Raw genomic sequence first — 24,857 nt, 5'->3', positions numbered from 1 at the left:
AGGTTTCTGTGTTTTTTCAAGCATTTTTATTTTGTAATGACAAAGCTTTTTGACTCATGTGTACATGATAAAGGTTTGCAAATCAGAAGGCATTGTCTATACTGTAGACTATACCTATGCTAATAATAAAGTGCGACAAGTAGTTTTTTTTAGTTTAATTTATTCATATTAAACTAAAGAACGTTATATTCACTTAATTCCCAATTTAATAATGAACCAAAAAAAGTGTATCAAATTTTTATTACACATTTTTATTGTTGATTGTTATTGTTAATATTACTGACAGTGTTAGAATTAGTACACTATAAAATTATCAAAATCAATACAAAAAAGAAAACTCTACATTCTACAGAAAACATCGTACATTCACTTTGTACAATTTTTTGAAGATTTTTGAAAAACTAGAAAATACAAATACAATACATGTGAAAATGAATGTCACACCAAAACGTAAGGGTAAGTAGTGAAATCAAAAAGTATACGACTAAATGCATTTGAAATAAAACTGGTGCCTTGATTTATTTTGATTGTATTTTTCCCATCAAATGTTTCTTTGTGTTCAGTTCAGGTTTAATTACAATAATATAGCATTTTGGTGCAAAAATACAAAAGAGTAGCCCATAACTTGATGCCAGAATAGCAAATATTTCCACAGCAACTGTGAATTTTCCAGGGGAGCTGACATAAGCTGGTATAAAGGTTAACCACACTGCACAGAATATCAACATGCTGAAAGTGATAAATTTAGCTTCATTGAAATTATCAGGCAGCTTTCGAGCTAAAAAAGCAAGTACAAAACATAACATAGCCAGCAGCCCTATGTATCCTAACACAGCCCAGAAACCTACAGGTGATCCCAGGGCACATTCAAGTATAATTTTCTCTTTGTAATGATTCATATTTTTGTAGGGGAATGGTGGGTTTATTGTTAGCCAAAGAATGCAAATCAATACCTGTATGAGAGTGAATGCTAGAACACTCAGTCTCTGCTGTACAGGTCCAAACCATTTCATGACATTACTCCCTGGAAGTGTAGCTTTAAAGGCCATCAGTACTACTATTGTTTTCCCCAGAATACAAGAGATACAGAGCACAAAAGTTATGCCAAATGCTGTGTGTCGAAGCATGCAGGACCACTTGGAGGGCTGACCAATGAAAGTTAGAGAACACAGGAAACACAGAGTCAAGGAGAAGAGCAGCAGGAAGCTCAGCTCAGAATTGTTGGCCTTTATCAGTGGAGTGTCCTTCTTGATTAAGAATAGAGCAGCCACTATCAAATTAAGGAGAACACCAAAGAAAGTAAAAAACACAATAATCTTTCCCATAAATTCTGTGAAGGAAAGAAACTCAACATTTTTTAATATACATGCATCTCTGTTTTGATTGGACCAATATTCTCCAGGACACTTTTTGCAGTCATTAGAATCTGTAATGAAAATAGTGTTGCCGTTATTGGTATTAAATCAGTGTAACTGTAAATCAGTAACTGTACCACAGAAGACTTAAACATGACACATAAACTGTAGAAAGCAAACAGTGTATGCACGTTGCTGTAATTCAGGACTGTGATACCTGTGGTGTTGCTGATTTCTCCTTCTGCACATGGCATACAGTCATAGCAGCAGACTGGCTTTCCTTTTTGAAGAACTTTATGTGTTCCTGGATGGCAGCTGACACTGCACACTGAGACAGGCAACTTCAGATCCAATAAAGAGGAATATGTGAAAGTTTTTGAAGAGACGCATTTTTAACTGTTGTTTTATCAGTTAAAATATTTACCTCTTTGCTTCCTCCAGGCCACACAATGGCTTCCGTTTTAAGAACAAACCTCTGACCAGGAGGTAGAGAAGCATCATAATAGCCAACTGGTATAAACTGAACAGATCCATCTGGTCCATGCTGCCAGTTTACCACCTCGTACCTGGCAGCAGTTGCTCCAGTGCTGTCAAACCACACTCGATCCCCATTCTTAATAGTAAAGTTCACTTGCTTTAGGGACTCCACTACCTGAAGACCAGAAAACTAAACTGTGTCATATATTGCCATTATATTAATATCACTATTTTGATGTACAAAACAAAGAAACGTTTAGTCATTAGTTTAGTTTACCTGCCTATGAGTAACATGAACTTTCTTGTCACACCCTTGAATGTTTGAGCACTTTAGGATATTATGCAGAGAATAGGCTACAGCATAGACTGCTTTGTAAATGTTACTGGAGTATCTCAGCTCTGCCACATCATCATCATAATCTATCAGCTCCATTAGATCCTGATTTTCTTTGCAAAATGTAGTATTTATCATACTGTCCTGGTTTGCCTCCTTACACTGAAATTCTGTCTCCCAAAAGCCTTTGACTAAAAAATCTTCCATGCCACTGATATTAGCCTTTTGCACTGCAAAGCCCAGTGAGCCTCCCAATACAGCAAAGCTGGTAGGAGTCACAAGGCTGTTAGCAGTAATCCAGGCCTCCACTCCAATGAATTGTCTGCCAGTGATGTTGTGCAGACTCAATTGCTCCAGAAGGTTGTTCATCTCTACATGGGCCAGGAAACCAACAATAACCCGGGCAGTGCTCTTACGGATCACATCAACCACTTTTAGAAGTTTTTCTGGTTCTGCCCTGTGAAACCTCTCTCTGTATTCCACACATACTCCTTCTTCTTGGGCCGCAGCGAGGAAGATAGCCATGCCATTGTTACCATAGTCACTATCACTATTGACTGCTCCAACCCAGGTCCAGCCAAAGTGCTTGACCAGTTGAGCGAGGGCTCGACTTTGATAAAAGTCACTGGCAATGGTTCGAAAAAAAGAAGGATATTCTGTCCTGCTACTCAAACACTCACAAGTAGCTGAATGACTTATCTGAGTACACACAATAGAAAGATGCAAGAAAGAGAGACAGAATAAGGAAAGTTTACATTTCATATGCATACATGGAATATCCATCAACATCCCTCTTACCACTGGTATTTTAAATGGTCCAGTAGTTTGTGACAGAACAATGGTTGAAGAGGATTCAGACTCCCCAATAATAGCATGCACAGCTGATTGGCCAGAGCAGCTCTTTCCCAGCATCCATTCATCACCATTAATCAGGGCCATAACTGCACGCATTGAGGACAGTGTTGAGCCACAGTTGTCATAAATACGATATCCAATAGAAACATTGCGAAGAAGAGAACTGTTTTTGTTTATTTCCTCAATAGCAAATATCATCGTCTGTGCAAATCGAAACTCCCTAAGGTTGACACTGAGAAATGACAAGGAAATATAAACTTGTGTTTACTGTCACAAAACTCAGTATTTTTGTTAATAGCATAAAATTACCTGGAACACCTGAGGCGTTTGGGTTTCTCTGTAAAGACAAGTGAAGGCGATGTTATTTTGCTGCGGATGGAAAAGGCTCCACCGATCATAACATCTCCTTCTTTTGACATCATAGGAAACTCTGGACTCCCCAGTATTTGACACAGAGAAGCTTTCTCCTCTACAGTTTGAAATGCAAAAAATCCAATGAACACTAGCCCTGTTATCAATGACAACATCTTCTATGTATGCATTATGGTGGGAAAAAGCTACTCTTGTCTGGGTTAGAGCAGAATTTTATCTTAGACCATGGCAGGATACGTTAGTTTTTACCAACCAATCAGAGACAGGAAAACTTTCATTGGGCCTCGTCATGATATTATGTGTTGATAATGATTTGTTACAATTTTAGGTTTTTTAGATTTCCAAATTTATATTAAACAAATGAAACAAATTATAACTTCAGACCAACAAACATAAAGTCCAGTGGATATCAATGCATAATTATACACAATTTGAGGATTTAACATAAAATATTAGATAAAACTTGTGCATTTTGAAAAAAAATCCATAAATACTCAAAATTTTAATTTAATCCCACTATGCAAAGTGATGTCAGAGTAACCTTTTTAATATGTCACTTTTGGACATCCAGTTTTGGTCCACTGGAGGGGTTGTTTTGTAATGCCAGGTGACATTTTTTTCTCAACGTCTACAGAACATCTAGTGTAGATGTCTGTAGGACCTCCATGTACAGGCTATTTATAGTCAAACTGTGGTTGTTGTGGACATCTTCTCAATGCCAAACTTAACAAAACTTAGCCTAAAGCCTAAAGCCTGTTTAAATGTTGTTTTTATACTGTTGTTATCCGGTCTTTAAGTCTGACGTCACTAGCCGTGTCTGGGCTCAAACTCCAGGTCCATAAATCAAATGATCACTGTGGCATCACTGAGAGCTGAAAAACTGTCTAAAGTTTTTCATCTGTAATAAAATGATCAGTGTTCTGCTCTACCAGGTGTAACAATTGAGTTTAACATCCGGGCATCCATGAAAACGGAATTTATGACATTTAACGGAGTTAGAAATTAGCAGAAAGTTAGCTCGCTAGCTTCCATCTAAATACTGACTGATGGATTTTGGAAACAAATTCAAACGTACGGCTCTTCTATCACATCCAACATAAATGAAGTCAGAACAGCAGTGACGTTTGTAGGGTTACTGAAGTTTGGCTAGCTGGTATATAATGATTTGCTACGTGACCGCTAGTGACACAGCTATGTGAGCATAATAATAATAATAATAATAATAATAATAATAATAATAATAATAATGGATTGGATTTATATAGCGCTTTTCAAGGCACCCAAAGCACTTTATTCATTCACTCTGGCATTCACACACACATAATATAAACAAGCTAACTTTTTTCCACTCGATAAAAGTTAACGTGAGTGTTCTCGGTGGTCAGGAACAAATGTAATCGCATGGCAGGATGCTGTAAAAGGACCAAACTTCAGCCAGGAGAACAACTGAGATAATCCATCCACAATACAAGGTTAGTCATTCATATACTGCTGCATGGGCTGGGCTGTAGTTACATCCTAAGGTTTTAAAAACTGAGCTTAAATAAATGATTAGCAGTAATGAAAGCCGAGGGAGGTCAACAGTGATCACTGACTGTTTTAGGAGCTTTTTGAGATTAAATAGAAGAAAATACATAACATTAAACATGTTAACAACACAAAAGCCATATTAAACACAGACTACTTTAGGCCCGGAAGCAGGATTCGTCACGTCATCACTTAAAGACCGGATAGTGTCAGTAGTCACATATTTTCAGAGGGTAAAGGACATGTTTTCTATAGACTACCAGTTAATCTTTTTGTTGCTTTGTTTACACTTTTGTATCCGTCTATAGCTATCATTTGTGGCTGAGACAATCAAATGAAGTTATTGGAAAATGATCTGGAACAGTATGCCACCTTCTGAAATGGGTCTAGATCATAACATTTATGTACAAAGAAATGCAGAGTGATCAGTGCACATCTCCAAGATGCCGCAGGCTCTTGAAGCTAAAACAAAAGTGAGCAGCTGCTCGGTGGACATGTCCCCAGCTTCTCACAGTTTGGAAAATGTGCGCGTTGACAAAGACTGTCGAGCAGATAGTCCAGTTCATACATATACACTTTCACAAACTTCTCCTACTTGTCATTGCAACTTCTCTACCAATCACAACCATGTTCACTTCCTCTTACAACCATAAGCTCTTTGTAATAAAACACATTTGTAATTAAAAAATGATTTAAAAAAAATGTATAAATAATGTACATTTCCTGCACCTGTCATAGACACATAATGTCCAGAAATATTACCCAGTCCAAAGCTCAAACGTTGAACATCATATTGACGTCCAAGTTTGGACGTCCAAGATCTGGACCTGCTTTGGACATTAATCCATGACCAGAATTGATGGACCCAATATAGATATGATGTTTAGTGGGATTTGATTTATGAGTAAAATGTACTATTTGGCTATTTTCACACAGAGTTATGGCCAGCAGGCCTTGATTTCAAAATGTAGAGATGATGAATGCTACCGTATGTTTAACTTGAAAGTGTTCAGATATTTTATTTTATACATATGATTGTACACACTCTGTTTGCTGTAATGAAAATAATGAGAATATATGTCTTCAAAAAACAATTACAAGAGTATTTTATCCATACATGTATTTGTGAATATCTTCAATTATACCCGATTTACTTATTCCACTGTATTAACAGTGTTCCAATAACCGCAGTGCTAAAACAATAATATATAGATCCATATCATTGCAAATGAAAAACAGAAGTTTACAAGTGAATTAAACACAGACTTGTGAAAACACAAGTAATACCATATCTTGTGTAACTGTAGCTCAATAAGATTACATTTTTAGAGTTAGTTAATTTATACATCAGTGTACATACAGTTCCTCAAAATGTAAAGGTATGAAAAGTGGGGACCATAATTAAATATAGTATATGGTTTGCAGTTGTTCATCTTGGGGACTTATACAAACAAGGCACTTCCATTTTGCAGGGCTTCAAAATGCTGCAAAGTTTTAATATTGACTATTTTAGATCACATAGGAAATTTGTGTTCCAGCATACAAATGGTAGTATTACTGCTGAACACTGTCATAACCGTGTACATTATTCCTGGTAATGTGACCCAAATATCTGCCTTTTTCATTACACTTAATATTGTAACATGACATACCAAGTAAGTCATTTTTTTCAGAAAACAACTAGTGCAGTAGTTTTCGATAGTAACTATTGTTTTTTTGTAAACTGTTATGAACAGTTGGGGAAGATGATTTGAAAGTCTTTTTGACTAACAAAACCTCAGCTGGATGAACATAGTGATGTGGAATCCTACATCTAGTAATCTAGAAATCTGGGCTAATATGTTGTTGTTTTTTTAATCGGTCAATTTCTTTCTTTCTTTGTTCTGTCTGCTTTGAACAGAAAGTTTGAATGTGAAATAAAAACAAAAGAAACAAACAAAAAACAACATTATATATTGCATGGGGATTTACACATAATCATTCTTGATTTGAATTTGTGCTAAATGCTTTTGGCATGTTTACCTTGTATTTTCAGTTATTTCCCTGTGTGGCACTTTAAGAAGGTATTGCATTTGGATTAGGGGATTAAAGTTACACTTTTGACAAGGAAGCAAAATAAACAATTTAGCATAACTGATTTAGCAGTGTATTGAGCCTTGCAATAATTAATTTTGTTATTGTTGCCTTTCAGCCAAAGGGATGTTCAGTAGCAGCTGGTGTGCCTCTTGGGCCCTTTTGAATTACCAAAAGATATTGTTAATTTTGTTTATGCAAAGTTAAATTGGTGTTTCAGTCACGGTTGTTTACCTTTGGGTATTGATTAAGTTCGAACACAGGTGCTGAAGTGCAGGTGCCTAAGGCCTGACCATGACCTACACCTGTGGCTCATCCCAGTAACAAGCACAATAACAAACTGAGAAATTCCCTCCAGAATACACTCAGCTCACACACCTATCCTCTTAGCAGATACTTGTTTCCAGGAGTGTTGCATCATGATACCCTTATGATGTCCACTGGAGAGCTGGTGCCGTCAAGGCCAAAGTCTATGATTGATCTTACTTTTTGAACTTGATGAAATGAATGAAAGTCAGAAGGTAACTTCGTATATGTTTTTTTAGTGTCAAAAGACATATTATCAATCAACTGGATCTGAACTTTTTATACACCTAGGCTTATTCTCTTTGGTATTATGAGGGTTGTTGCAGGGTAGGTTAGCAAAACATTGACAAATAATAAATATTTAAGCTACATTTCGATAACAATCCAAAAACGATCTGCTTCCTTTGGTACACTTATGTAGTATTTATAAGTTTGTAGCAGTGCAGCAGATGATTATTACCTGTGTTCTTTTTTTAATGGGGATCAGGTCAGATCTCTGTGCAGTCCAGTGATGTTCTTTATTATTACTAAATGATCTTTATATTCAGGAGAGCATTTTAGTGTTGCAAGAGTGAACGGCCTACACTAAAGTGTTAGAGTTAGTCTTGGAAGGTCAGTATTACCATAACAGGGAACTTAGAATACAAGTCAGCTAAATTATGGGGTAGAACATGGAAAGAGAGAAATAAATAAGAAATTATAAAAGCTGAAACCTAATTTTGTTCTTATACAGAACACATCTGGGACAGCAATACAGTATGTAGTGCAAGATTTAAATCAATGAAAATAAAAGAAAAAAAGTAAAATACTTTTCCTAACAAATTACACATACACACAATCACAAATCAGTGATTTCTTTGTACCTCCATTGGATCACCATACCATGGACAATACTGTCATCTGCTGGTAGTATTGTGGAATTACTGAAAACCATACTAATTCCAGTTATGGTGTATATTTTGCTGCTGCAGCAGCAGCAGCAGCAGCAGCAGCAGCAGCAGCAGCATATTATTATTATTATTATTATTATTATTATTATTAGTAGTAGTAGTAGTAGTAGTAGTAGTAGTAGTAGTAGTAACTAAAAAACTGTATACAGCCAATATTACTAGTCCATACACACACTGTAAGGGGACAAAAATGCATATAAATACAAACATATACAACAATTACAGAACAAAAAGTAGACCAACACATGAGGGAAATATAAAGAAATTCAACATAAGCACAGTGACAAGTTATATATATATATATATATATATATATATATATATATATATATATATATATATATATATATATATATATATATATATATTTATTTATTTATTTATTTATTTATTTATTTATTTTTTTACGTGGCATGGCCACAGACACACCAATATTGACACTGGCTGTGTGTTCTTATTATAGATTGAAACTTAATTTCTTAATTTCTTAACCTCAATGATGATAAGCCCTAAAATTCAATGTTGTGTCTTTAATTAAAACCAATTAAGGGACTTGTTCAGTCAGACTGTGCAATGTTTAAAGAAATTGCAAAAACACCTAAGAGTCACATCTCAGACTCTATAGGCCCAAGTTGGCATGTTAAATATTGAAGTTCATGACAGTACAATTAGAAAAAAGCCTTAACAAGTATGGCAACACCCTAATAAACCACAATACCTCTGGAATAATATCCTTTCAAAAGCAGAGAAGAAAATGGAAATGTCTAACCATAATGCATGTTTGTTAGAAACCAAATCCAGCACATCAGCACAGACGCCTCATACCACATCAGAATCAGAATCAGAATCAGAATACTTTATTGATCCCTGGGGGAAATTATTACATATCAAGCACATTGGTAGAGGGGTGATGTTTTGGGCCCATTTCACCACAGAATCTGAGCACATTGATACCAAAGTATTGTAGAGTCTAATGTGAGATCATCTATCCGAGAGCTAAAGCTTGGCCTAAACTACATCATGTAACAGAGCAGTGATCCAAAGCACAGCAGCAAATCATAATGCCTGAGAAAGTAAAGAATCAAGGTGACAGACCTCACCCTGGCCAGAATGCTATCACTGGGAAAAAAATGCCCACAAATACCAATAATCTGAAGCAATAGTGTTAATAGTATTGGGTTGAAATTCCTCTTCAGTGATGTGAGGGATTGGTAAAGATATGCAGAACATTACTTCAAGTTTATGTTGCTAAAGGTGGTTCTTGAGTCATCTTGATAGTTTCTGACTCATTGTTTGTTCATTCTGGGATAGTTTTTGTTAAAAACAAAAATGATATACTGTATGTAATATGTATGTTAGATTATTTATTGCTGTGTACCTCAAAATGTGTTGAAATAATTTTTGAACCTGGTAAGGACCAGATGGTTTATTTATTTTTTGTTATGTCCAGATACATAAAACCTTAGAACTGAAAGAAGATGTACTTTCTTTTCTCATGACTCTATAAGGTCACAGTAGTTTCTCTTACAGGGACAATCTTAAGAGTAAATCCAAATGTTTGCAAAATATCACTGGGCTTCAGGTATAACGGTGACATTCAGTAATAATGAGAAACATCTTCTGATGTGAAGTGCAAACTCACAAAAGGACTGAAATCAAACAATTGCTTTGTTTGCCAAAATTCAATGGAACCAATAGGGGTACTTGGTTAAGGTCATCTTTGGCGGCAAGTCTTTTCCCACTGCCCTGATTTCTGCTGCATACTAGGAGATAGTCACAGGCCCAAGTGTCCATATCAAAATATGACATTTACCAAAGAATTGATGATGACGTGTGGATACTTTTTAAAAGGCTGCAACGAGGGAAATTCTAAAGATGACTGTGCTCATAGAAGAAAAAGACTATATTTCCCAGTTCTGCCTAAAAGGTTTTACAGCTAGATAACTGAATTACAATTAAATTGTGGGTAGATGACAATCAAATAGAAGATATTCAGCAGAATTAGAGTTACAATGAAGTCTGAAAGTCATGATGGAGATTTGAGTGGCCTGAATACAGCCAATGTTATTTGAACTCATACTGATATTTTTAATCCTTGTAAACCTAATGAATATAAATATATATGTACAGCATTAGCTTGAACATAAATTAGATAAACTACTTTGAAATGTAATGTTTAATTTCAAATTGTGAAAACAATGACACCCTTGAATAGAAACCTTTATACTTTGTATACCTTTGTACTCAGTATGTGTGTATGTTTCTTAAAGTTAACTTAGAAGAGTTTTTTTTTCTTCTCTTCAATATTAAACTAATAATTGCAGGTGACAGTAACTAATGTCTCACTGCCATCTCACTAATTAATGGCATCAATGCTAATTGTTTTGAGAGAAACAAGGTAACCTTCAATTAAAAAAATTCTAAATTAATTAGTTTTCAACGCAACACCTGGTGAACGCTTGTTTTCTATCCTAAGGGCCAGATGTCATCAGTCTTGTCGAAAACACTTGCTTGTCTTTTCTTGCCCAGTTTGCCCCTTGTCTACCTCTCACCCCTCTGGGAAAAAGGTAAATTGGCAGGTTTAGGTTGATGTCATAACATAGTTTCCCTTTCATAATATGCTCACAAACAAGTTTAAGTGCTTCCCAAGTGCACACACTTATGCTTCAATGCATGTTGTTATTCATTCAGATTAAGACAACACATGTTGTTTTCATCATCTACAAGTTCACAAACAAGTGACATGCAAACATCAAAAAAACTTGCCACAAGTGAAGGATATTTAAAAACTTTTGTGTCTGTGAATATGTGTGACATATTTCATGTTATACATAAGCGTATGCATATATATTTTAAATCGTATATTATATCTATACATTTATAAGATGGCACTGAGTCTAAATTGTGATGTGACCACTACCCCTTAAATGACTTTATCGAGCTGCACCACACCAAATGCTCCTGGTAGACAGCAACAACCTTCTAGCATAATTCTGGTTGGATAACTGACAACTCTTTACTTTATAACTTTATCAGTTTCAAAATCACTTTTGATGTTTGTTGTCTTGGAACAACCAGTTGTTTTTAAGTTGAAGCTGTTGATTTGAGGTGATGTTAATTATTTCATTGACTTTGTGCAATGTACTAGCAAAATAACCCGAGAGCATGATACCACCACCATGCTTAATAACTGGTACTCGTACTCCAAAAATACCTCTTGTCAATTTGGCTAAATAGTTTGATCTTTTTCTTGTTTGACCATAAAGCATTTCTCCCAGAAATCATTTGGCTTGTCAATTTGGGCAGCTGAATATTGATTTGAAAGTGGCAATTTTGAACCATTCAGTCCATGGTTATGTAAAACTGGCTTCTTGTGGACAGTGACACTACTTTTTCAGCAGTTTCTAGTTTCTGGCAGGCTTGGTGGTTCCTGGGTTGTTGCTGAACATCCTAACCAACTTCCCTTTCTTCTTATTGTGACATTTTGGGTCTTCTTCCAAACGTTAGCAAAGTGGTGCTCTATCCAAATAGCTTGTACAACTGTGTGTATGCCACCCAATTGTTCCTTCTTACTATAGCCTGTAGTATGTATAGGATTTGAGATATGAGATTTATTTTAGGAAAATCAAAAGTTGTGGTGTTTAACTGAAGTTTGCTTAATAGTTACCATTTTAATTAATAACAAGAATTTTCAAAATTTTCCATAACTCCTGTGGCATTCTGACAGGACAAGCAAGGCAAGCAATGCTGTCTAAAAATACATATATAATAATGTGTACCATAGGAAACCAACCTCTTTCTTTTGATCTCAGACAATGCTGTCACTGTCAGAGATCTTCGCGCCTGTCAATTAACATGTGCATCCATCCTTTATATTGCTGCCATCTTGTGGCTGCAGTCAGCTTCACTTGTGTCAATCTCAGAAAAAACCCAGTTCTCTCTGTTTTGGGGACGTGTCCATTCTCCATTAAAAATTACTTTAACTGGACAAGCTGAAAGGCCAGCTGTGTTTTTCTTGTAATTTGCACGTGCACATTATGGATAAACCACTGGTCTTTGACGGTAATCTGATGGGAGAGTAGGTACACTTTCGAAGTAGCATCTATGAAATTATCTGAATATGTTTAACCAGCTGCTTTGTCAACACATCAGATTCATTTTTCATTCATATTTTCAATCCCCACTGTGTAGATATTTACAGTTAACTTTGTCTGCTCAAGCCTCTTAATTCAGCTGATTCTTTATTATTATTTTATTATAATAATAAGAAAAGTTGCCCCACACCACTGGCTTTAAGTTGATTTTGTGGGAAAAAATATTCATGCTAAAAATGCTGAAAATCAAACAGCAAAGTTTGAAGTAACCTTCATTCTCTGAACAGACTATTAGCCTGGAGACTGAATATTCTGAAGACTCTAATAGGCCGCAGGTCTCTTACTTCTTCCAGTACAAAAGGAAATGATTTTTGCATGACAGTGAGAGGCAGTGAAATTTTGCTCAATATTCACTGTGTGAGAAACAACAAGGAATTGCTTGATCTGCATAGTGAATCAAGCCCTATACCATCATATCACAACCAGAGGTTCTTTATTTTTCCATATATATCCAACAGAGTGCATGTAGAGTATAGGCATACATATTGCCTGGATCATTTTCATTTTCCTTAGAACAGCAGAGAAAATGTGTTTCCAGGCCAGCTAGAATTTGTAATTCTATGTTCTTAATCTCTTCTGTGTGCTCGATACAGCCATGTAATTTTTGCACTTATTATACTCAATGTTATTCCTGATTTCTGAGCTCTTCACCTTCCAGGCATTCTGCAAATCCAGCTTATACTTAAAAGCTGAAGCCACAGGTAATACTTTAAATTCAAATTGACTGCTAAATCCAGAGTGTTTCCTTTACTGTCATGTTATGTCCCTTCTAGGATGAGGCTGAGAAAGAGATCGTTCTAGCTGAAAATATCAGACAAACAAATCTAAGGAATTAGATATGTGTGACATGCATTCCATGATAGATAGATTCACTCGCTGGGCCCACGTCCTCATATGAGGTTTTACATCGTTTTAGTAGATAAAGGTGAATGGCTTGGACATAAATTGAGCTACGGTTTGGGAAAGGCCTCGAAGGGGACTGGCGGAGGTTCCCGGGCCTGGCAGATCCCCATGTACTAAATAGAAGTGAAGACGTTAACGAATTGTAAAGGGCTGGGACGGTGGGGCATGTAAACTTGGGGGACATATATAGATGAGAACCAGAATGAGCATGTTTGGAGGCATGGTCCTGCTCCTGAAATTCAGATATTTTATCTCCAATTAGATCAAGATATCCTAACCAAAAGAAAGAAACTACACTACACCTAACCTCACTACCTAACGTAAAGATGAGAAAAAGAAGTCAGATAAATAGATAGATTGGATTTGGATTAGCTGATTATCAAACTAGTTGTTTGTAGCCCTTTACATCAATATAACGGCGCAAAAATGACATCTAATAAGGAAGAAAGAAAATGAACAAGTTGTTCTCTATCGAGCTGATAATATCTGCAGACTCAGACTGATGGGACAGAGATGACTGTAAATTAAGCAAGACCTCCGAAACTTTCAATTTATGCTCCTTTCAGCAATCAGCCTGTCACCAGAGGGACGATATGGAGGAGCAACACACATGAAACGTGATGCAGCCTAGAAAGGCGTCCCAAGAAAGATATAATTTCATCATTTTTATATAATTTCTCCTAGAGTTTCTCCAAGATTTAGTGTTGCATGTCACTGATTTGTCACTCTACCAGGCGGGGTCCAGTGAAATGAGCTTGTAAGGTAAATCCAACAAAGGGAAGCATCAGTGAAAAAGTGTGGTTACAATTCCCACATTAATGCTGAGACAGAACTAATCTGTCTGTGGAATTTAATCTTCATCCTTCTCAATTGCGACCAATACCCAAAGCTACTTCAGACCACTTGTAGCAGTGACTTTCTCCAAAACAGAAAAGATAAAACAATCTGTTTTCATAGTTGTGGGTCTGCGACCTAGCATTTATGTGTTTGGACCTTTGATTTTGTTTTATTTAATATTCTGCAGTTAAGATTCTGTTCCAGGTTTTGGTTCTTATTGTAGTTGTAATCCCTCTGTTTTATATTTATTTATTTTTTCTGTTGTATTATCTAGTCTTTAGATTTCATTCCTCCCATGTCCTTCCTCATGAAGTCAGTTGTGTCTCTGTTTGTTTACCTTTCTTGTCCATGTCAAGTTCGTGTCTTTGTCTCTGTCTCAGTGGTTATGCTTTCTGTTTTATTGTGGTGGCCGGTGTCTCTTGTGCATTATGTTCAGCTTTGCTTCACCTGTGTCGTTACTCCTGATTTGCCCCCGCTGTGTTCCCAGCTGTCTCCACTTCCCCATCTCCTCCTGTGTATGTATTGACTGCATCTCTCTGGCTGTGTCCCAATCCAGCGACCGCACGCTTCGTAGTACACGCAGTTCGCTGGATCAGTGTTTCAATATTTATATCTTCTATCAGCTGTACATGTAGTTTGGTTATTTGCCTTTTGGTTGAAAGTACACTGAGAGAGGACTTTTTCATTAGTGATCATAATAGTATTTTTTTTTTCATATTAATGTAATTTTTTCATTTAATTGAATACAATCTATTTGTGTATGATTGTCAGTCCAAAGAGGGAGAGAGGAAAGAGGGGAACGTGAGGAGAAATTACAAGGTCAGGAAGAACCAGGTAAGAAAACAGACAGGGAATAGTGACAGGCAAAACAGACACTTTTAAACTGCTTGAGAGAGTTGACCACCAAAAGTGATAGACAGATGTGCTAACCTCAAGGTGAGGCGAAATAGGTTAAAATGAAATAAAAACATCTGCAGAGCCATAGTAGTATCTGCAATAAAGATCTTTTCATACATAGTATACATTGTACCATTGGCAAAGTTGCCTCCATTTTTATAATTGTTTTAAATTAATATTTTGTACATTTGTACATTTCAAGGACTTCTATTTTTGAAGTGTATTTTTATGTATCTGTATTATATTTTACATACACATTAAAAATGTGTATGTAAAAAGTAAAGTGATTAAGTAAATCACTCACTATGAGCATCATTCATTATTCTCCCCCAGTAATTAAGGTTAGGATATGTATTTGTTTTTATTCCAATCCATTCTTCTTTTGCAGCATTTAAATAACCATGATTAGATTTGATGGTTTTGTTACAGACTTTTCAAAAAAGTGTTTTGCTTTTCTTTCACAAGTCTGGAGATTAAATTGTATTAAGATGTACAAAACAGTGATGTCATGTTTTGTGACGAGGACCCAGGCACAGAGAGACTTGATGAATTTAAGAATCTTATGATTTAATAAAGAAATTTGCAGACTTGAACAGAGATGGTAAAATTATGATGACTGATAACGGAGACGAAGACAACAGATGATGAGGACAGGGAGGAACAGGGTTTAAATGCACCAAGGAGACAATCAGAAAGAACTCGGGAAAACTGGAGACATTTAGGAATGCAGGGACTGACAGAGACAGGGAAGAAGTCTCATCGTGACGAGTAAAGTTTATCTTGCCTGGCTGCGCAGCTGTCTGGGTGCTCAGCATCCCCAAAGCTCTGATCCTAGAATCGCCCCTGGTTCCCAGGACACATGTGTGATTCTTGTGATTAAAGCATCTTTCTTTCAGCTTAACGAGTGAAACGTCAGCTCGTTCAAACACATGTTAAAGTCTGTTTGGCTCGACACCACCGAACAGAGGCAGCAATATAACATAGCAAACATTAACAATGCAGTGAATCCTGCTTGTGCCGTGATATTCACGACTGCAAACCGAGCAGCATCACTGACTTTCAGCTTGTTGTGTTTGTGGATATATGACTGACTTTAATTATCTATAAAATCATCACATTCTCTGTAAGATTAAGTCAACTATTGAACAGCGTATATTTTAAAGTAAAAGCTTTAAAACCAAGTTGACGCTGAAAGTACAAACATCACTAATGACACATATATTTGCCAACATGTGGCCAACAGTAATGTTTTAATGTTCTTCATTATTAAACATACATCGCACATAAATAAGTGACATAATATTCAGTACTTACTTTTGGAAGTTTACTCTTTGGCGGCCACGCTTCAGGCATCCGCCGTTTTTTTCGAAACAAAATATCCACACCCACCGCCGCGCTATGAATTGTGGGATATATGGGACCACAAAGTCTACACCGGTCTACACTTCAAATTTGGGGAAATGAACTGCGCATTTGTCCAGCATATGGGTCTTACCTGTCTGCTTCACAGTCAACAACTGACACTTCACTGGCCTCAAACATGAAGGTATCAACCCTCATCTGGATTCCTTCATATGCCACTAACAACCATCCATTCATGTATTGTTAAAAGTCAGTGTCCAGTAAGGGCCAACAAAATCATCTATCTGAGGAACAGTAAGTTAATTTGTTATATATGAGCTAGCAACTGTGTGTGTGTGTGTGTGTGTGTGTGTGTGTGTGTGTGTGTATAATGATATATGTGCATATATGTATGTGTGTCTGTCTGATTTATGATGGGAGATGTAAGGTACAAGGATGGAATGTTAAAGTCAAATGACAGAAATGTGTGGTAACGGTGTTGCATACCAGTCTATTTTGTTCTCGCCACCATGTTAGTGAATCATAATCATTCAGAACCAATAGCCTGGTGCGATCTCCATACAGTTTGCCCTGCCCGATTTCTCACACGCTTAACTCCAGCTGTTGCAGAGAAAATGGTGACGATGTTGCAAGTGAGAACTCCTAAAATAATCAAAGAAAACAGAAAAACCGCCCCTACACATCATAGTAAGTGCCTTGGCAACATTGGAAAAGAAAAACTCCTTTTTAACAGGAAGAAATCTCCAGCAGAACCAGGCTCAGCGAGGGGCTGCCAGTTGGGGTGAGGGGAGGAAGGCAAGACAAAGATCTTAACTGTGACTCAGTATTTTCTTTCTGTTCTTCCTTTTTTAGAAAGTTGATTCATTTATATTGTCTTTGTATTGTTATAAGAGAGGAACTTCACTTACCATGATACCCATCTCCCAGCGAGGATAGCTTTTAACTACAGTCTATTTTTTTTCTTTTCATCAAGTTGTTTTTAGAATAAAATAATGTTAATCCTTTCCCATGAGAGTATTTGATCCTTTGAGCCCAAGGTCTTGTTAAAAAGCTCAACTAAACAATACAGAGATTATCGTATCCTAATACTAAACACTGTCTCCTAGGACACCATCCTTCCACTTCTGAGCATCACTCAGGGACATATTAGGTGCATAACACAATCGCATGGCCTGAGGCAGCACAACATACAACATGTGATATTCATTCTGCTTTGCTGTGTTTTGTAGCCTGCAGAGTTTGTCTTGATAACAATATGCAAAACACACCAATGACTCATTAATAATCACTAAATTACTCCAGAGTCTGACCTTTCTTTTAGGCACCAAAAGTAAGTCAGAACATAAATCCTAAAAGCATAAAAATCAAATTATGGCTGAATTATGGTTATTTTAAATGTACCTTAAAAGTTTAGGGAATTGTAGGAGAAAGGGTTCAGGGTTAGAGTAAATCAGTGTAAGTCAATTTAATGTATTTTATATTGATAAAAGTACAGCTGTGTGTATGTTCTAAAAGTAATGTATTCACGTGTGATGTAGTGTAGAAGCCCTGTCTAACACTGCACTACTATGTGCCTTTCCTTATCCCTGAAGGATGAATACCTAGTCAGGCATAACACTAAGACATGAGACAGCTCATGTCTTTCTTCATTATGGTCAGGTGCCCATCCCAGTTCCTTGTTGTTGTTGTTACTTGTTGTGAACCTCATGTTCTGTTTCCTTTGATCATAAGTTCCAGGGAGATAGTGCCAATCTGACAGTTGCAGCATGAGACAGAGAGCATATATATCATACAGGGCAGCATCTCTTACTTGATGCCAAAGACTATACAGTTATTTGTGCACCACTGGTAGGGGTGGAAGATACAGCAGATTGATAGAAAGTATTTTAACTACTAGATTGAGCTTATATTAATCAACTTATGTTGGCCAAATACTGTATGTTAAATTTCTTTAAATGTTGTGTTTGTGTCAGCATAAGTTAATGATGTAATGATGCATTCTTCATGCTTTTTCTTAACAAGTTAACTGTTTTTTAATTTATTAGTTTTTTTTGGTCATGGTCAAATTTCTATAAGTTTTGCAAAATTTACTATCAGATGTATATAGTTATTTATTTTCCAGAAAGGATGAACCCTTTATGGATGACACTGACATTAACAAAGTTTAGTCTTTCATGGAGAAGAGCAAGGCTTGTCCTCTTTAGTCTTTTGTGGACAGGGATTTTTGCCTATGACTCGTACCAAGATCAATGTGAGATAATTCCTGGCACGATGAGCCTGCCTGCACTGGAAAAAAAAGGGGACATCATATTAGGAGGACTCTTCTCCCTTCATGACATGGTGGTGGAGCCCAGTCTGTCTTTCACTTCTACACCTCCGTCTACCCAGTGCACGAGGTAAGAGTTCTTTAAATATCCTTAACATTGCTGTTTGGAACTTCACATTAAGGATGTTGAAATATAGTGTTACTTGGGAATATCATTTTTGCTGATTCCGAAGAGCTATAATTAAAAGCATGTACAAATAAAAATAAACTTTTAATGCAAAATATTTTGTTTATTATGGATACAAAATAACTTAAGCTTTACAATTTCCCCCAAACTGCAATACGTTGGAGAATCTTCTCTCACTGAACCAACTGAAAATAAAGTTATTTTAAGAACAATTAACTGTAATTAATGCACACACTGTACCCCCAGCTTTACACAGGTGCAACACGTTTATGTAACAAAACAAATGTCAGTTGCTGACATAATTTTCCAGAATGTTTATAAATTGACCAAATAACAGGACACTGATCATTTCCTCTGTTTTAACTTGTTTCCATTATTTTCCTTATAATTAGTGATCCTTTGTGCATACTGAGGCTGCTGGGTTGTGACTAGATCAACCCATTTGACTTCTTGTTAGCTTTAGCTTGTGCCACATTGCCTTTGTTAGAAATCTTTAATCTTTAAGATAATTTAAGTGTCACAAATGTTAGTTGACAGGATTATTTTCATTGTAGTCCCCTACCTGATAGCTTTGGTGAACTTTGTGTCTACTCTCACAGAAAGGAGCTTGTATCCTAGCAACATGGTACCATGTAACAAGTAACTATTTGCTTGCATCACTGTGCATGTGTTGTACATGACGTGAGACTACGTGAGACTGGTATGCCAGTTACCAGTCCTGACTCAGAACAATGGAAATCATCCAGTTCTAGTCCCTGGCCAGTCAACCCGTGCATCTCAAATGTAAATTTCTTGCTGTTTTCTTCCAGGTTTAATTTTCGGACATTCCGTTGGATGCAAACTATGATCTTTGCCATTGAGGAAATTAACAGAAAGGGCAATCTCCTTCCCAACATCACACTGGGCTATAAGATATATGATTCATGCAGTACACCCCATCAGGCTCTAAAGGCTGTATTAGAGTTAAGGGGTACAGAGAACAATTCAGCAGGAAATACACACCAGCAAGGAGTCTGTCATGAGTCCATACCAGCAGTGATTGGAGATGGGGGCTCTACTCAGTCTCTTGTAGTAGCTCATTTCTTGGGAGTCTTTCATGTGCCACAGGTAGGTTTCTCACAGCTTGTAAAATATTCTGTAATCGACATAGTAGTGTGCATTGCTTATTGTCTTTTTTTTTTTTTTGAATTACCACTAGGGTAGGTCAGGCCTGTGAATTAAATCCAACAGACTAATTTAAGAGTCTTTTAAGGTTCAATACCGGTCATCATCAAGGTTTTATTTTACATTGAAATTTATGGGATTTTTTTTGTTTGTTTTGTTTTTATAGGTTAGCTATTTCTCAAGCTGTGCATGTCTCAGTGACAAAAACAAGTTCCCTGCCTTTTTAAGGACCATGCCCAGTGACTTCTTCCAGGTTCACTGCAACACTCAAACAAAAATATATTTTGCATTGTTTTTTGTTGTTGTTTTATTTTATATTTGTTTTTTGTTTTGGTTCTCTGTGTTAGTCTTGGTTTTTTTTCTACTGCCAGGTAGATGCACTACTACAACTTGTCAAGCATTTTGGCTGGACTTGGGTGGGTGTGATTGCAGGGGATGATGATTATGGTCGTGGTGGGGCTAATATCTTTGTAAATGAGGTGAGTCAGACAATTACAAATAAAGGTATTCATAATAAAATTGCATTCTTTTCCTTTTCTTTGAGTATCTTACTAAAATAACTATGAAAATGATATTTACTGTTATTTATCTTCTTTATTGCTCTCTTAGGTTACAAAGTTGGGTGCTTGTGTTGCTCTTCATGAAATTATACCTAAGAACAGAGCGCAGAGCACGATATCATCTATTGTTTCCAACATCCAATCATCTGGGGTTTGGGTGATTCTGGTGTTTGCCGTGGAACAAGACGCAGCAGCTCTGTTTGATGAAGTGCTCAGGTTGGATTCTTCCACAAGTCCTCAGTATCATCTGTTTTATTTGCTGACTTTAAGTCTATAATGTTTTTTTATCACTGTAAAAACACAAATCTACATGTTTCATGAATTCAGAATGGAGCTTGCTGGGATACAATGGCTGGCCAGTGAGGCTTGGAGCACAGCTGCCATTCTTTCCACCCCTAGAAAGTACCATCACATCCTCCAGGGTTCGATGGGATTTGCCATTCGGCGAGCAGACATACCTGGATTGCGAGATTTCCTTCTTCGTTTGAATCCCTTAAGCTCAGATGCAAGTAATGATCCCTTCCTGGCACCCTTCTGGGAAGAGGTGTTTCAGTGCAGTCTGGGTGTAGAGGCTGAAGATCAAAAATATAATACTGAGGGTAATCCTCCATGCTCTGGAACAGAAGAGTTGGGGAGCATAGCAAATATCTATTCAGATGTGTCACAGCTAAGGATTTCCTACAATGTCTATAACGCTGTGTATGCCCTTGCCCATGCAATCAAGGCTATGAGAAGCTGTGTGAAAGGAAAAGGACCATTTCTTCAGCAAGCATGTCCAGATATGGACAGTATAAAGCCATGGCAGGTACTACTTTGTTTAATAATTCATTATAAATTTACAGAAGTCACTTTACTCAAATGATCATATCTACTTTTTTTCTAGCTGCTTCATTATATAAAACAGGTAAAATATTTCAACACTTTTGGTGACGAAACAAAGTTTGATGGGAATGGTGACCCTAGAGCCATGTATGACCTTGTTAACTGGCAGCTGAAGCCAAATGGAAAAATGGATTTTGTCACTGTCGGTAAATTTGATGAGACAACTGCAGCTTCACACCATAAACTTCAAATCCAGGAAGAGAACATTTTATGGACTGGTAACCAAACCAAAGTAAGGGTCTCAGCAGAATACAACAACAATTTTCTGAACTGTAATTTGTATATTCAGGTTTTCATTATGTGACCAGTGTAGTTTGTGATTCCACGTTGCCTTAGGTTCCCTTGTCAGTATGCAGCAATGTTTGTCCCCCAGGGACCCGGAAAGCAATCAGACCTAACTTCCCTATTTGCTGCCATGATTGTGTGGTTTGTGCAGCTGGGGAGATTAGCAATCAGACTGGTGAGGAAATGCCATTTGGCCACATTACTGTTTACAATGTGACTTACCCAGTGCATTTGCTGTGGAAAAGTCACAATATGGCAGTTAAGGCCTTTCTGTCTTTCCTTTAGATGCCATAGAGTGTATCCAATGCCTGCCAGAGTTCTGGTCCAGTGCTGAGAAGACTGCCTGCATCCCCAAACAGATGGAGTTCCTTTCCTTTAGTGACACTATGGGAATCATTCTGATGGTTATTTCCCTCACTGGCATCTTCAGCACCTGCTTTGTGGCCTTCATATTCTACTGTCACAGAAGCACCCCCATTGTTAGGGCTAATAACTCTGAACTGAGCTTCCTGCTACTCTTGTCTTTGACTCTGTGTTTCCTGTGTTCCCTGATCTTCATCAGTCAGCCCTCTAAGTTGTCCTGCCTGCTGCGCCACACAGCATTTGGAATTACCTTTGTCCTCTGTATCGCCTGCATTCTGGGGAAAACCATAGTGGTCCTAATTGCCTTTAAGGCTACACTTCCAGGCAGTCATGTCATAAAATGGTTTGGGCCTTTGCAGCAAAGGATAATCATTACCTGTTGTACACTTGTCCAGGTAAAGAATTTTTACTTTTTATTAAGATAAGAATAATTATGGAACATTTCTTTAAAAAGTTGAAATACTAAACATGTACTTTTTTTTTAAAATAAAGGTAATCATCTGTACAGTATGGCTGGTTGTTGCTCCCCCAATGCCACAAAAACTAATGCCACGTGATAGCCCTATTGTCATTCTTCTCTGTGACAAAGGTTCCCATCTAGCATATGCTCTGGTCCTGGGCTACATTGGCCTGCTGGCTTTTCTCTGTCTTGTCTTGGCTTTTCTGGCCAGGAAACTTCCGGACAATTTCAATGAGGCCAGAATCATCACATTCAGTATGATAATTTTTTGTGCTGTGTGGATAGCGTTTATTCCTGCCTACATCAGCTCTCCTGGAAAGTACTCCACAGTCACAGAGGTGTTTGCTATCTTGGCCTCAAGTTATGGATTGCTGGGCTGCATCTTTGCCCCCAAGTGCTACATAATTCTACTAAGGCCAGAAAAGAACACAAGGAAACATCTCATGTCCAAAACATCCACATCCAAAAGATTTTAGAACATTGTATTAATTTTATTTCTGAACTTACAGTCACTCACTATTTTTCACATAGTTTAAACTAATTAATCAGCAAACAGTTGTGTGTATTTGATTGGTAAATAAATGCAAGTGGTGGCATCAGTGTTTTGCCACCAGATGGTGGTAGTGTGCTGTCAATTGTCTCTTCTGCTGTTTATCATATCAGGAAATGTCAGATACCTTTATTCTTTCTAAGAACTTTTCCAAGTGTCTCAGTGTGTCTGTCTCTCACACACACACACACACACACACACACACACACACACACACACACACACACACACACACACACACACACACACACACACACACACACACCATCCATCATCAGAACACCGCCAAAATAATGGACACAAATCATGGTCATCCAGTCAGTGCTGACTACATGGGTTTTACGTGTTCATTATCCTGTTAACTGAATGCATGAACACTATTTTTTCTTCTTCTTTTTCTTTACAATCCCACAGTTGTATTTTTCAGGCTACACACTTCTTTGACATCTTCAGTGGAAATTTGAAGGACAAGTCATTGCCAGACATGAATGGGTTTTGGCAATGGTGTCCATGCTGATTTGACCTGAGATAGAATAATGAGGCCCAGGGTATCTGAGGTATGCTCTCTAGAAATCCCAGCTGTCATTTGTTAATTAAATCCTACTCCTGGGGCCTTTACATATAAACATCACGCTTGGCTGTTCCTTACAATAACAAACTAAAGCATTAGACATTTTCCTGGCTTACCCAGCTGCTCTCAAGCTAACATTGATTATCCAACACTGATTGATCTGTTGTTCCTCCCAAGGCAGAGGAATACTTTGGGAAATGGAGAAATGGTGGGCCTCTGTCATTCATTTGAGATAGACAGGGAAAACAAGTGAGTGGGAGTGGCACATAGACAAAAGTGCCTCACTGATTTACATTTATTAACTATTTTTTAATCTACACCCTGTTTACACTTAGCCTTTGTATCTTCTCTGTATGCAAATTCCAATACAACTCCTCTTCAAAGTGCACTGCCTGCCTGATTAATTTCAGAGTAATCATTTAGATCATAACTGTGTTTGCTAGATGTAATTGAAGAAACCAGAATAAACAATCTCCATTGGAAGGTTAAATAATTAATTTGGTTTAAAAGGAGAAAACTTCAATAAAATGAATGGTCTTTAAATATCCAGACATACAGAATTAATTTGAAGTGTGGCTTGGTGTTAAAAATATAAGTGACTGTGAAGAATGCACACATCCAGGATTCGAGTAAATCCATTAATAAAAATACTGACAAAATGTTAGGATGAGAGCATGAATTCTTCATAGATACAGCTATTTTCTATGTACAGCTATTTACTCTCATCATTTATCACTCTTTGTTTTTTGGGGTTTTTTTGTTATGTGGTAAATGCAGATTAAATGTTTATCAGATTACCCAAGAGTTTACAGTGACAGAGATTAGAATAATTATTAGTAAGATTGTATCATTATTATGAAGTGCTTAAAATAAGATATACTGTAAGTATTAGAAATGACTGAACTTGAGATAAACGTATGACTAAATTCACTATAAATTCCAGCAGCCCTACATTAAGTAACAGCATGATGCTGCGGTTCGTTACATTATACTTTAAGGGAGCTGTTTGTAAAGTTGGGTAAATACTCTGTTATTATGTCAAAAAGCTGGAACTGTTGAGAATCTGACTTTGTTGATTAATACTCAGCAAACTTTTACTTAAAGGGTTGTAAGCAATAAAAGCAGCAATCAGCCTTTAGTCTCACAGACTCCATTAAGACAAGCCAT

General features: G+C 37.0%; 2 protein-coding genes across 2 annotated transcripts; one reads left to right on the top strand and one right to left on the bottom strand.

Annotated features, from left to right (window-relative positions):
* Positions 1–518: 518 nt before the first annotated feature.
* On the bottom strand, positions 519–3,548 carry LOC146654200 (extracellular calcium-sensing receptor-like). Its single transcript, XM_085429295.1, has 6 exons — positions 3,331–3,548; positions 2,965–3,253; positions 2,110–2,865; positions 1,780–2,007; positions 1,573–1,696; positions 519–1,426 (listed from the first exon to the last, which is right to left on the bottom strand). The coding sequence occupies exons 1-6, from the start codon at positions 3,546–3,548 to the stop codon at positions 519–521; spliced, it is 2,523 nt and encodes an 840-aa protein (XP_085285421.1).
* A 14,981-nt stretch (positions 3,549–18,529) lies between these two features.
* On the top strand, positions 18,530–23,045 carry LOC146654199 (extracellular calcium-sensing receptor-like). Its single transcript, XM_085429294.1, has 10 exons — positions 18,530–18,798; positions 19,665–19,962; positions 20,186–20,272; positions 20,391–20,498; positions 20,629–20,795; positions 20,907–21,384; positions 21,463–21,693; positions 21,798–21,921; positions 22,032–22,504; positions 22,602–23,045. Exons 1-10 carry the CDS (start codon positions 18,530–18,532, stop codon positions 23,043–23,045), a joined length of 2,679 nt encoding a protein of 892 aa, XP_085285420.1.
* Positions 23,046–24,857: the final 1,812 nt, after the last annotated feature.

This window comes from Rhamphochromis longiceps, linkage group LG14, assembly GCF_057381845.1.
Source record: "Rhamphochromis longiceps isolate RC_006_pf linkage group LG14, R_longiceps_female_GT1.1, whole genome shotgun sequence".
Taxonomy (NCBI): domain Eukaryota; kingdom Metazoa; phylum Chordata; class Actinopteri; order Cichliformes; family Cichlidae; genus Rhamphochromis; species Rhamphochromis longiceps.
This window is presented reverse-complemented; position numbering and strand designations above follow the sequence as displayed.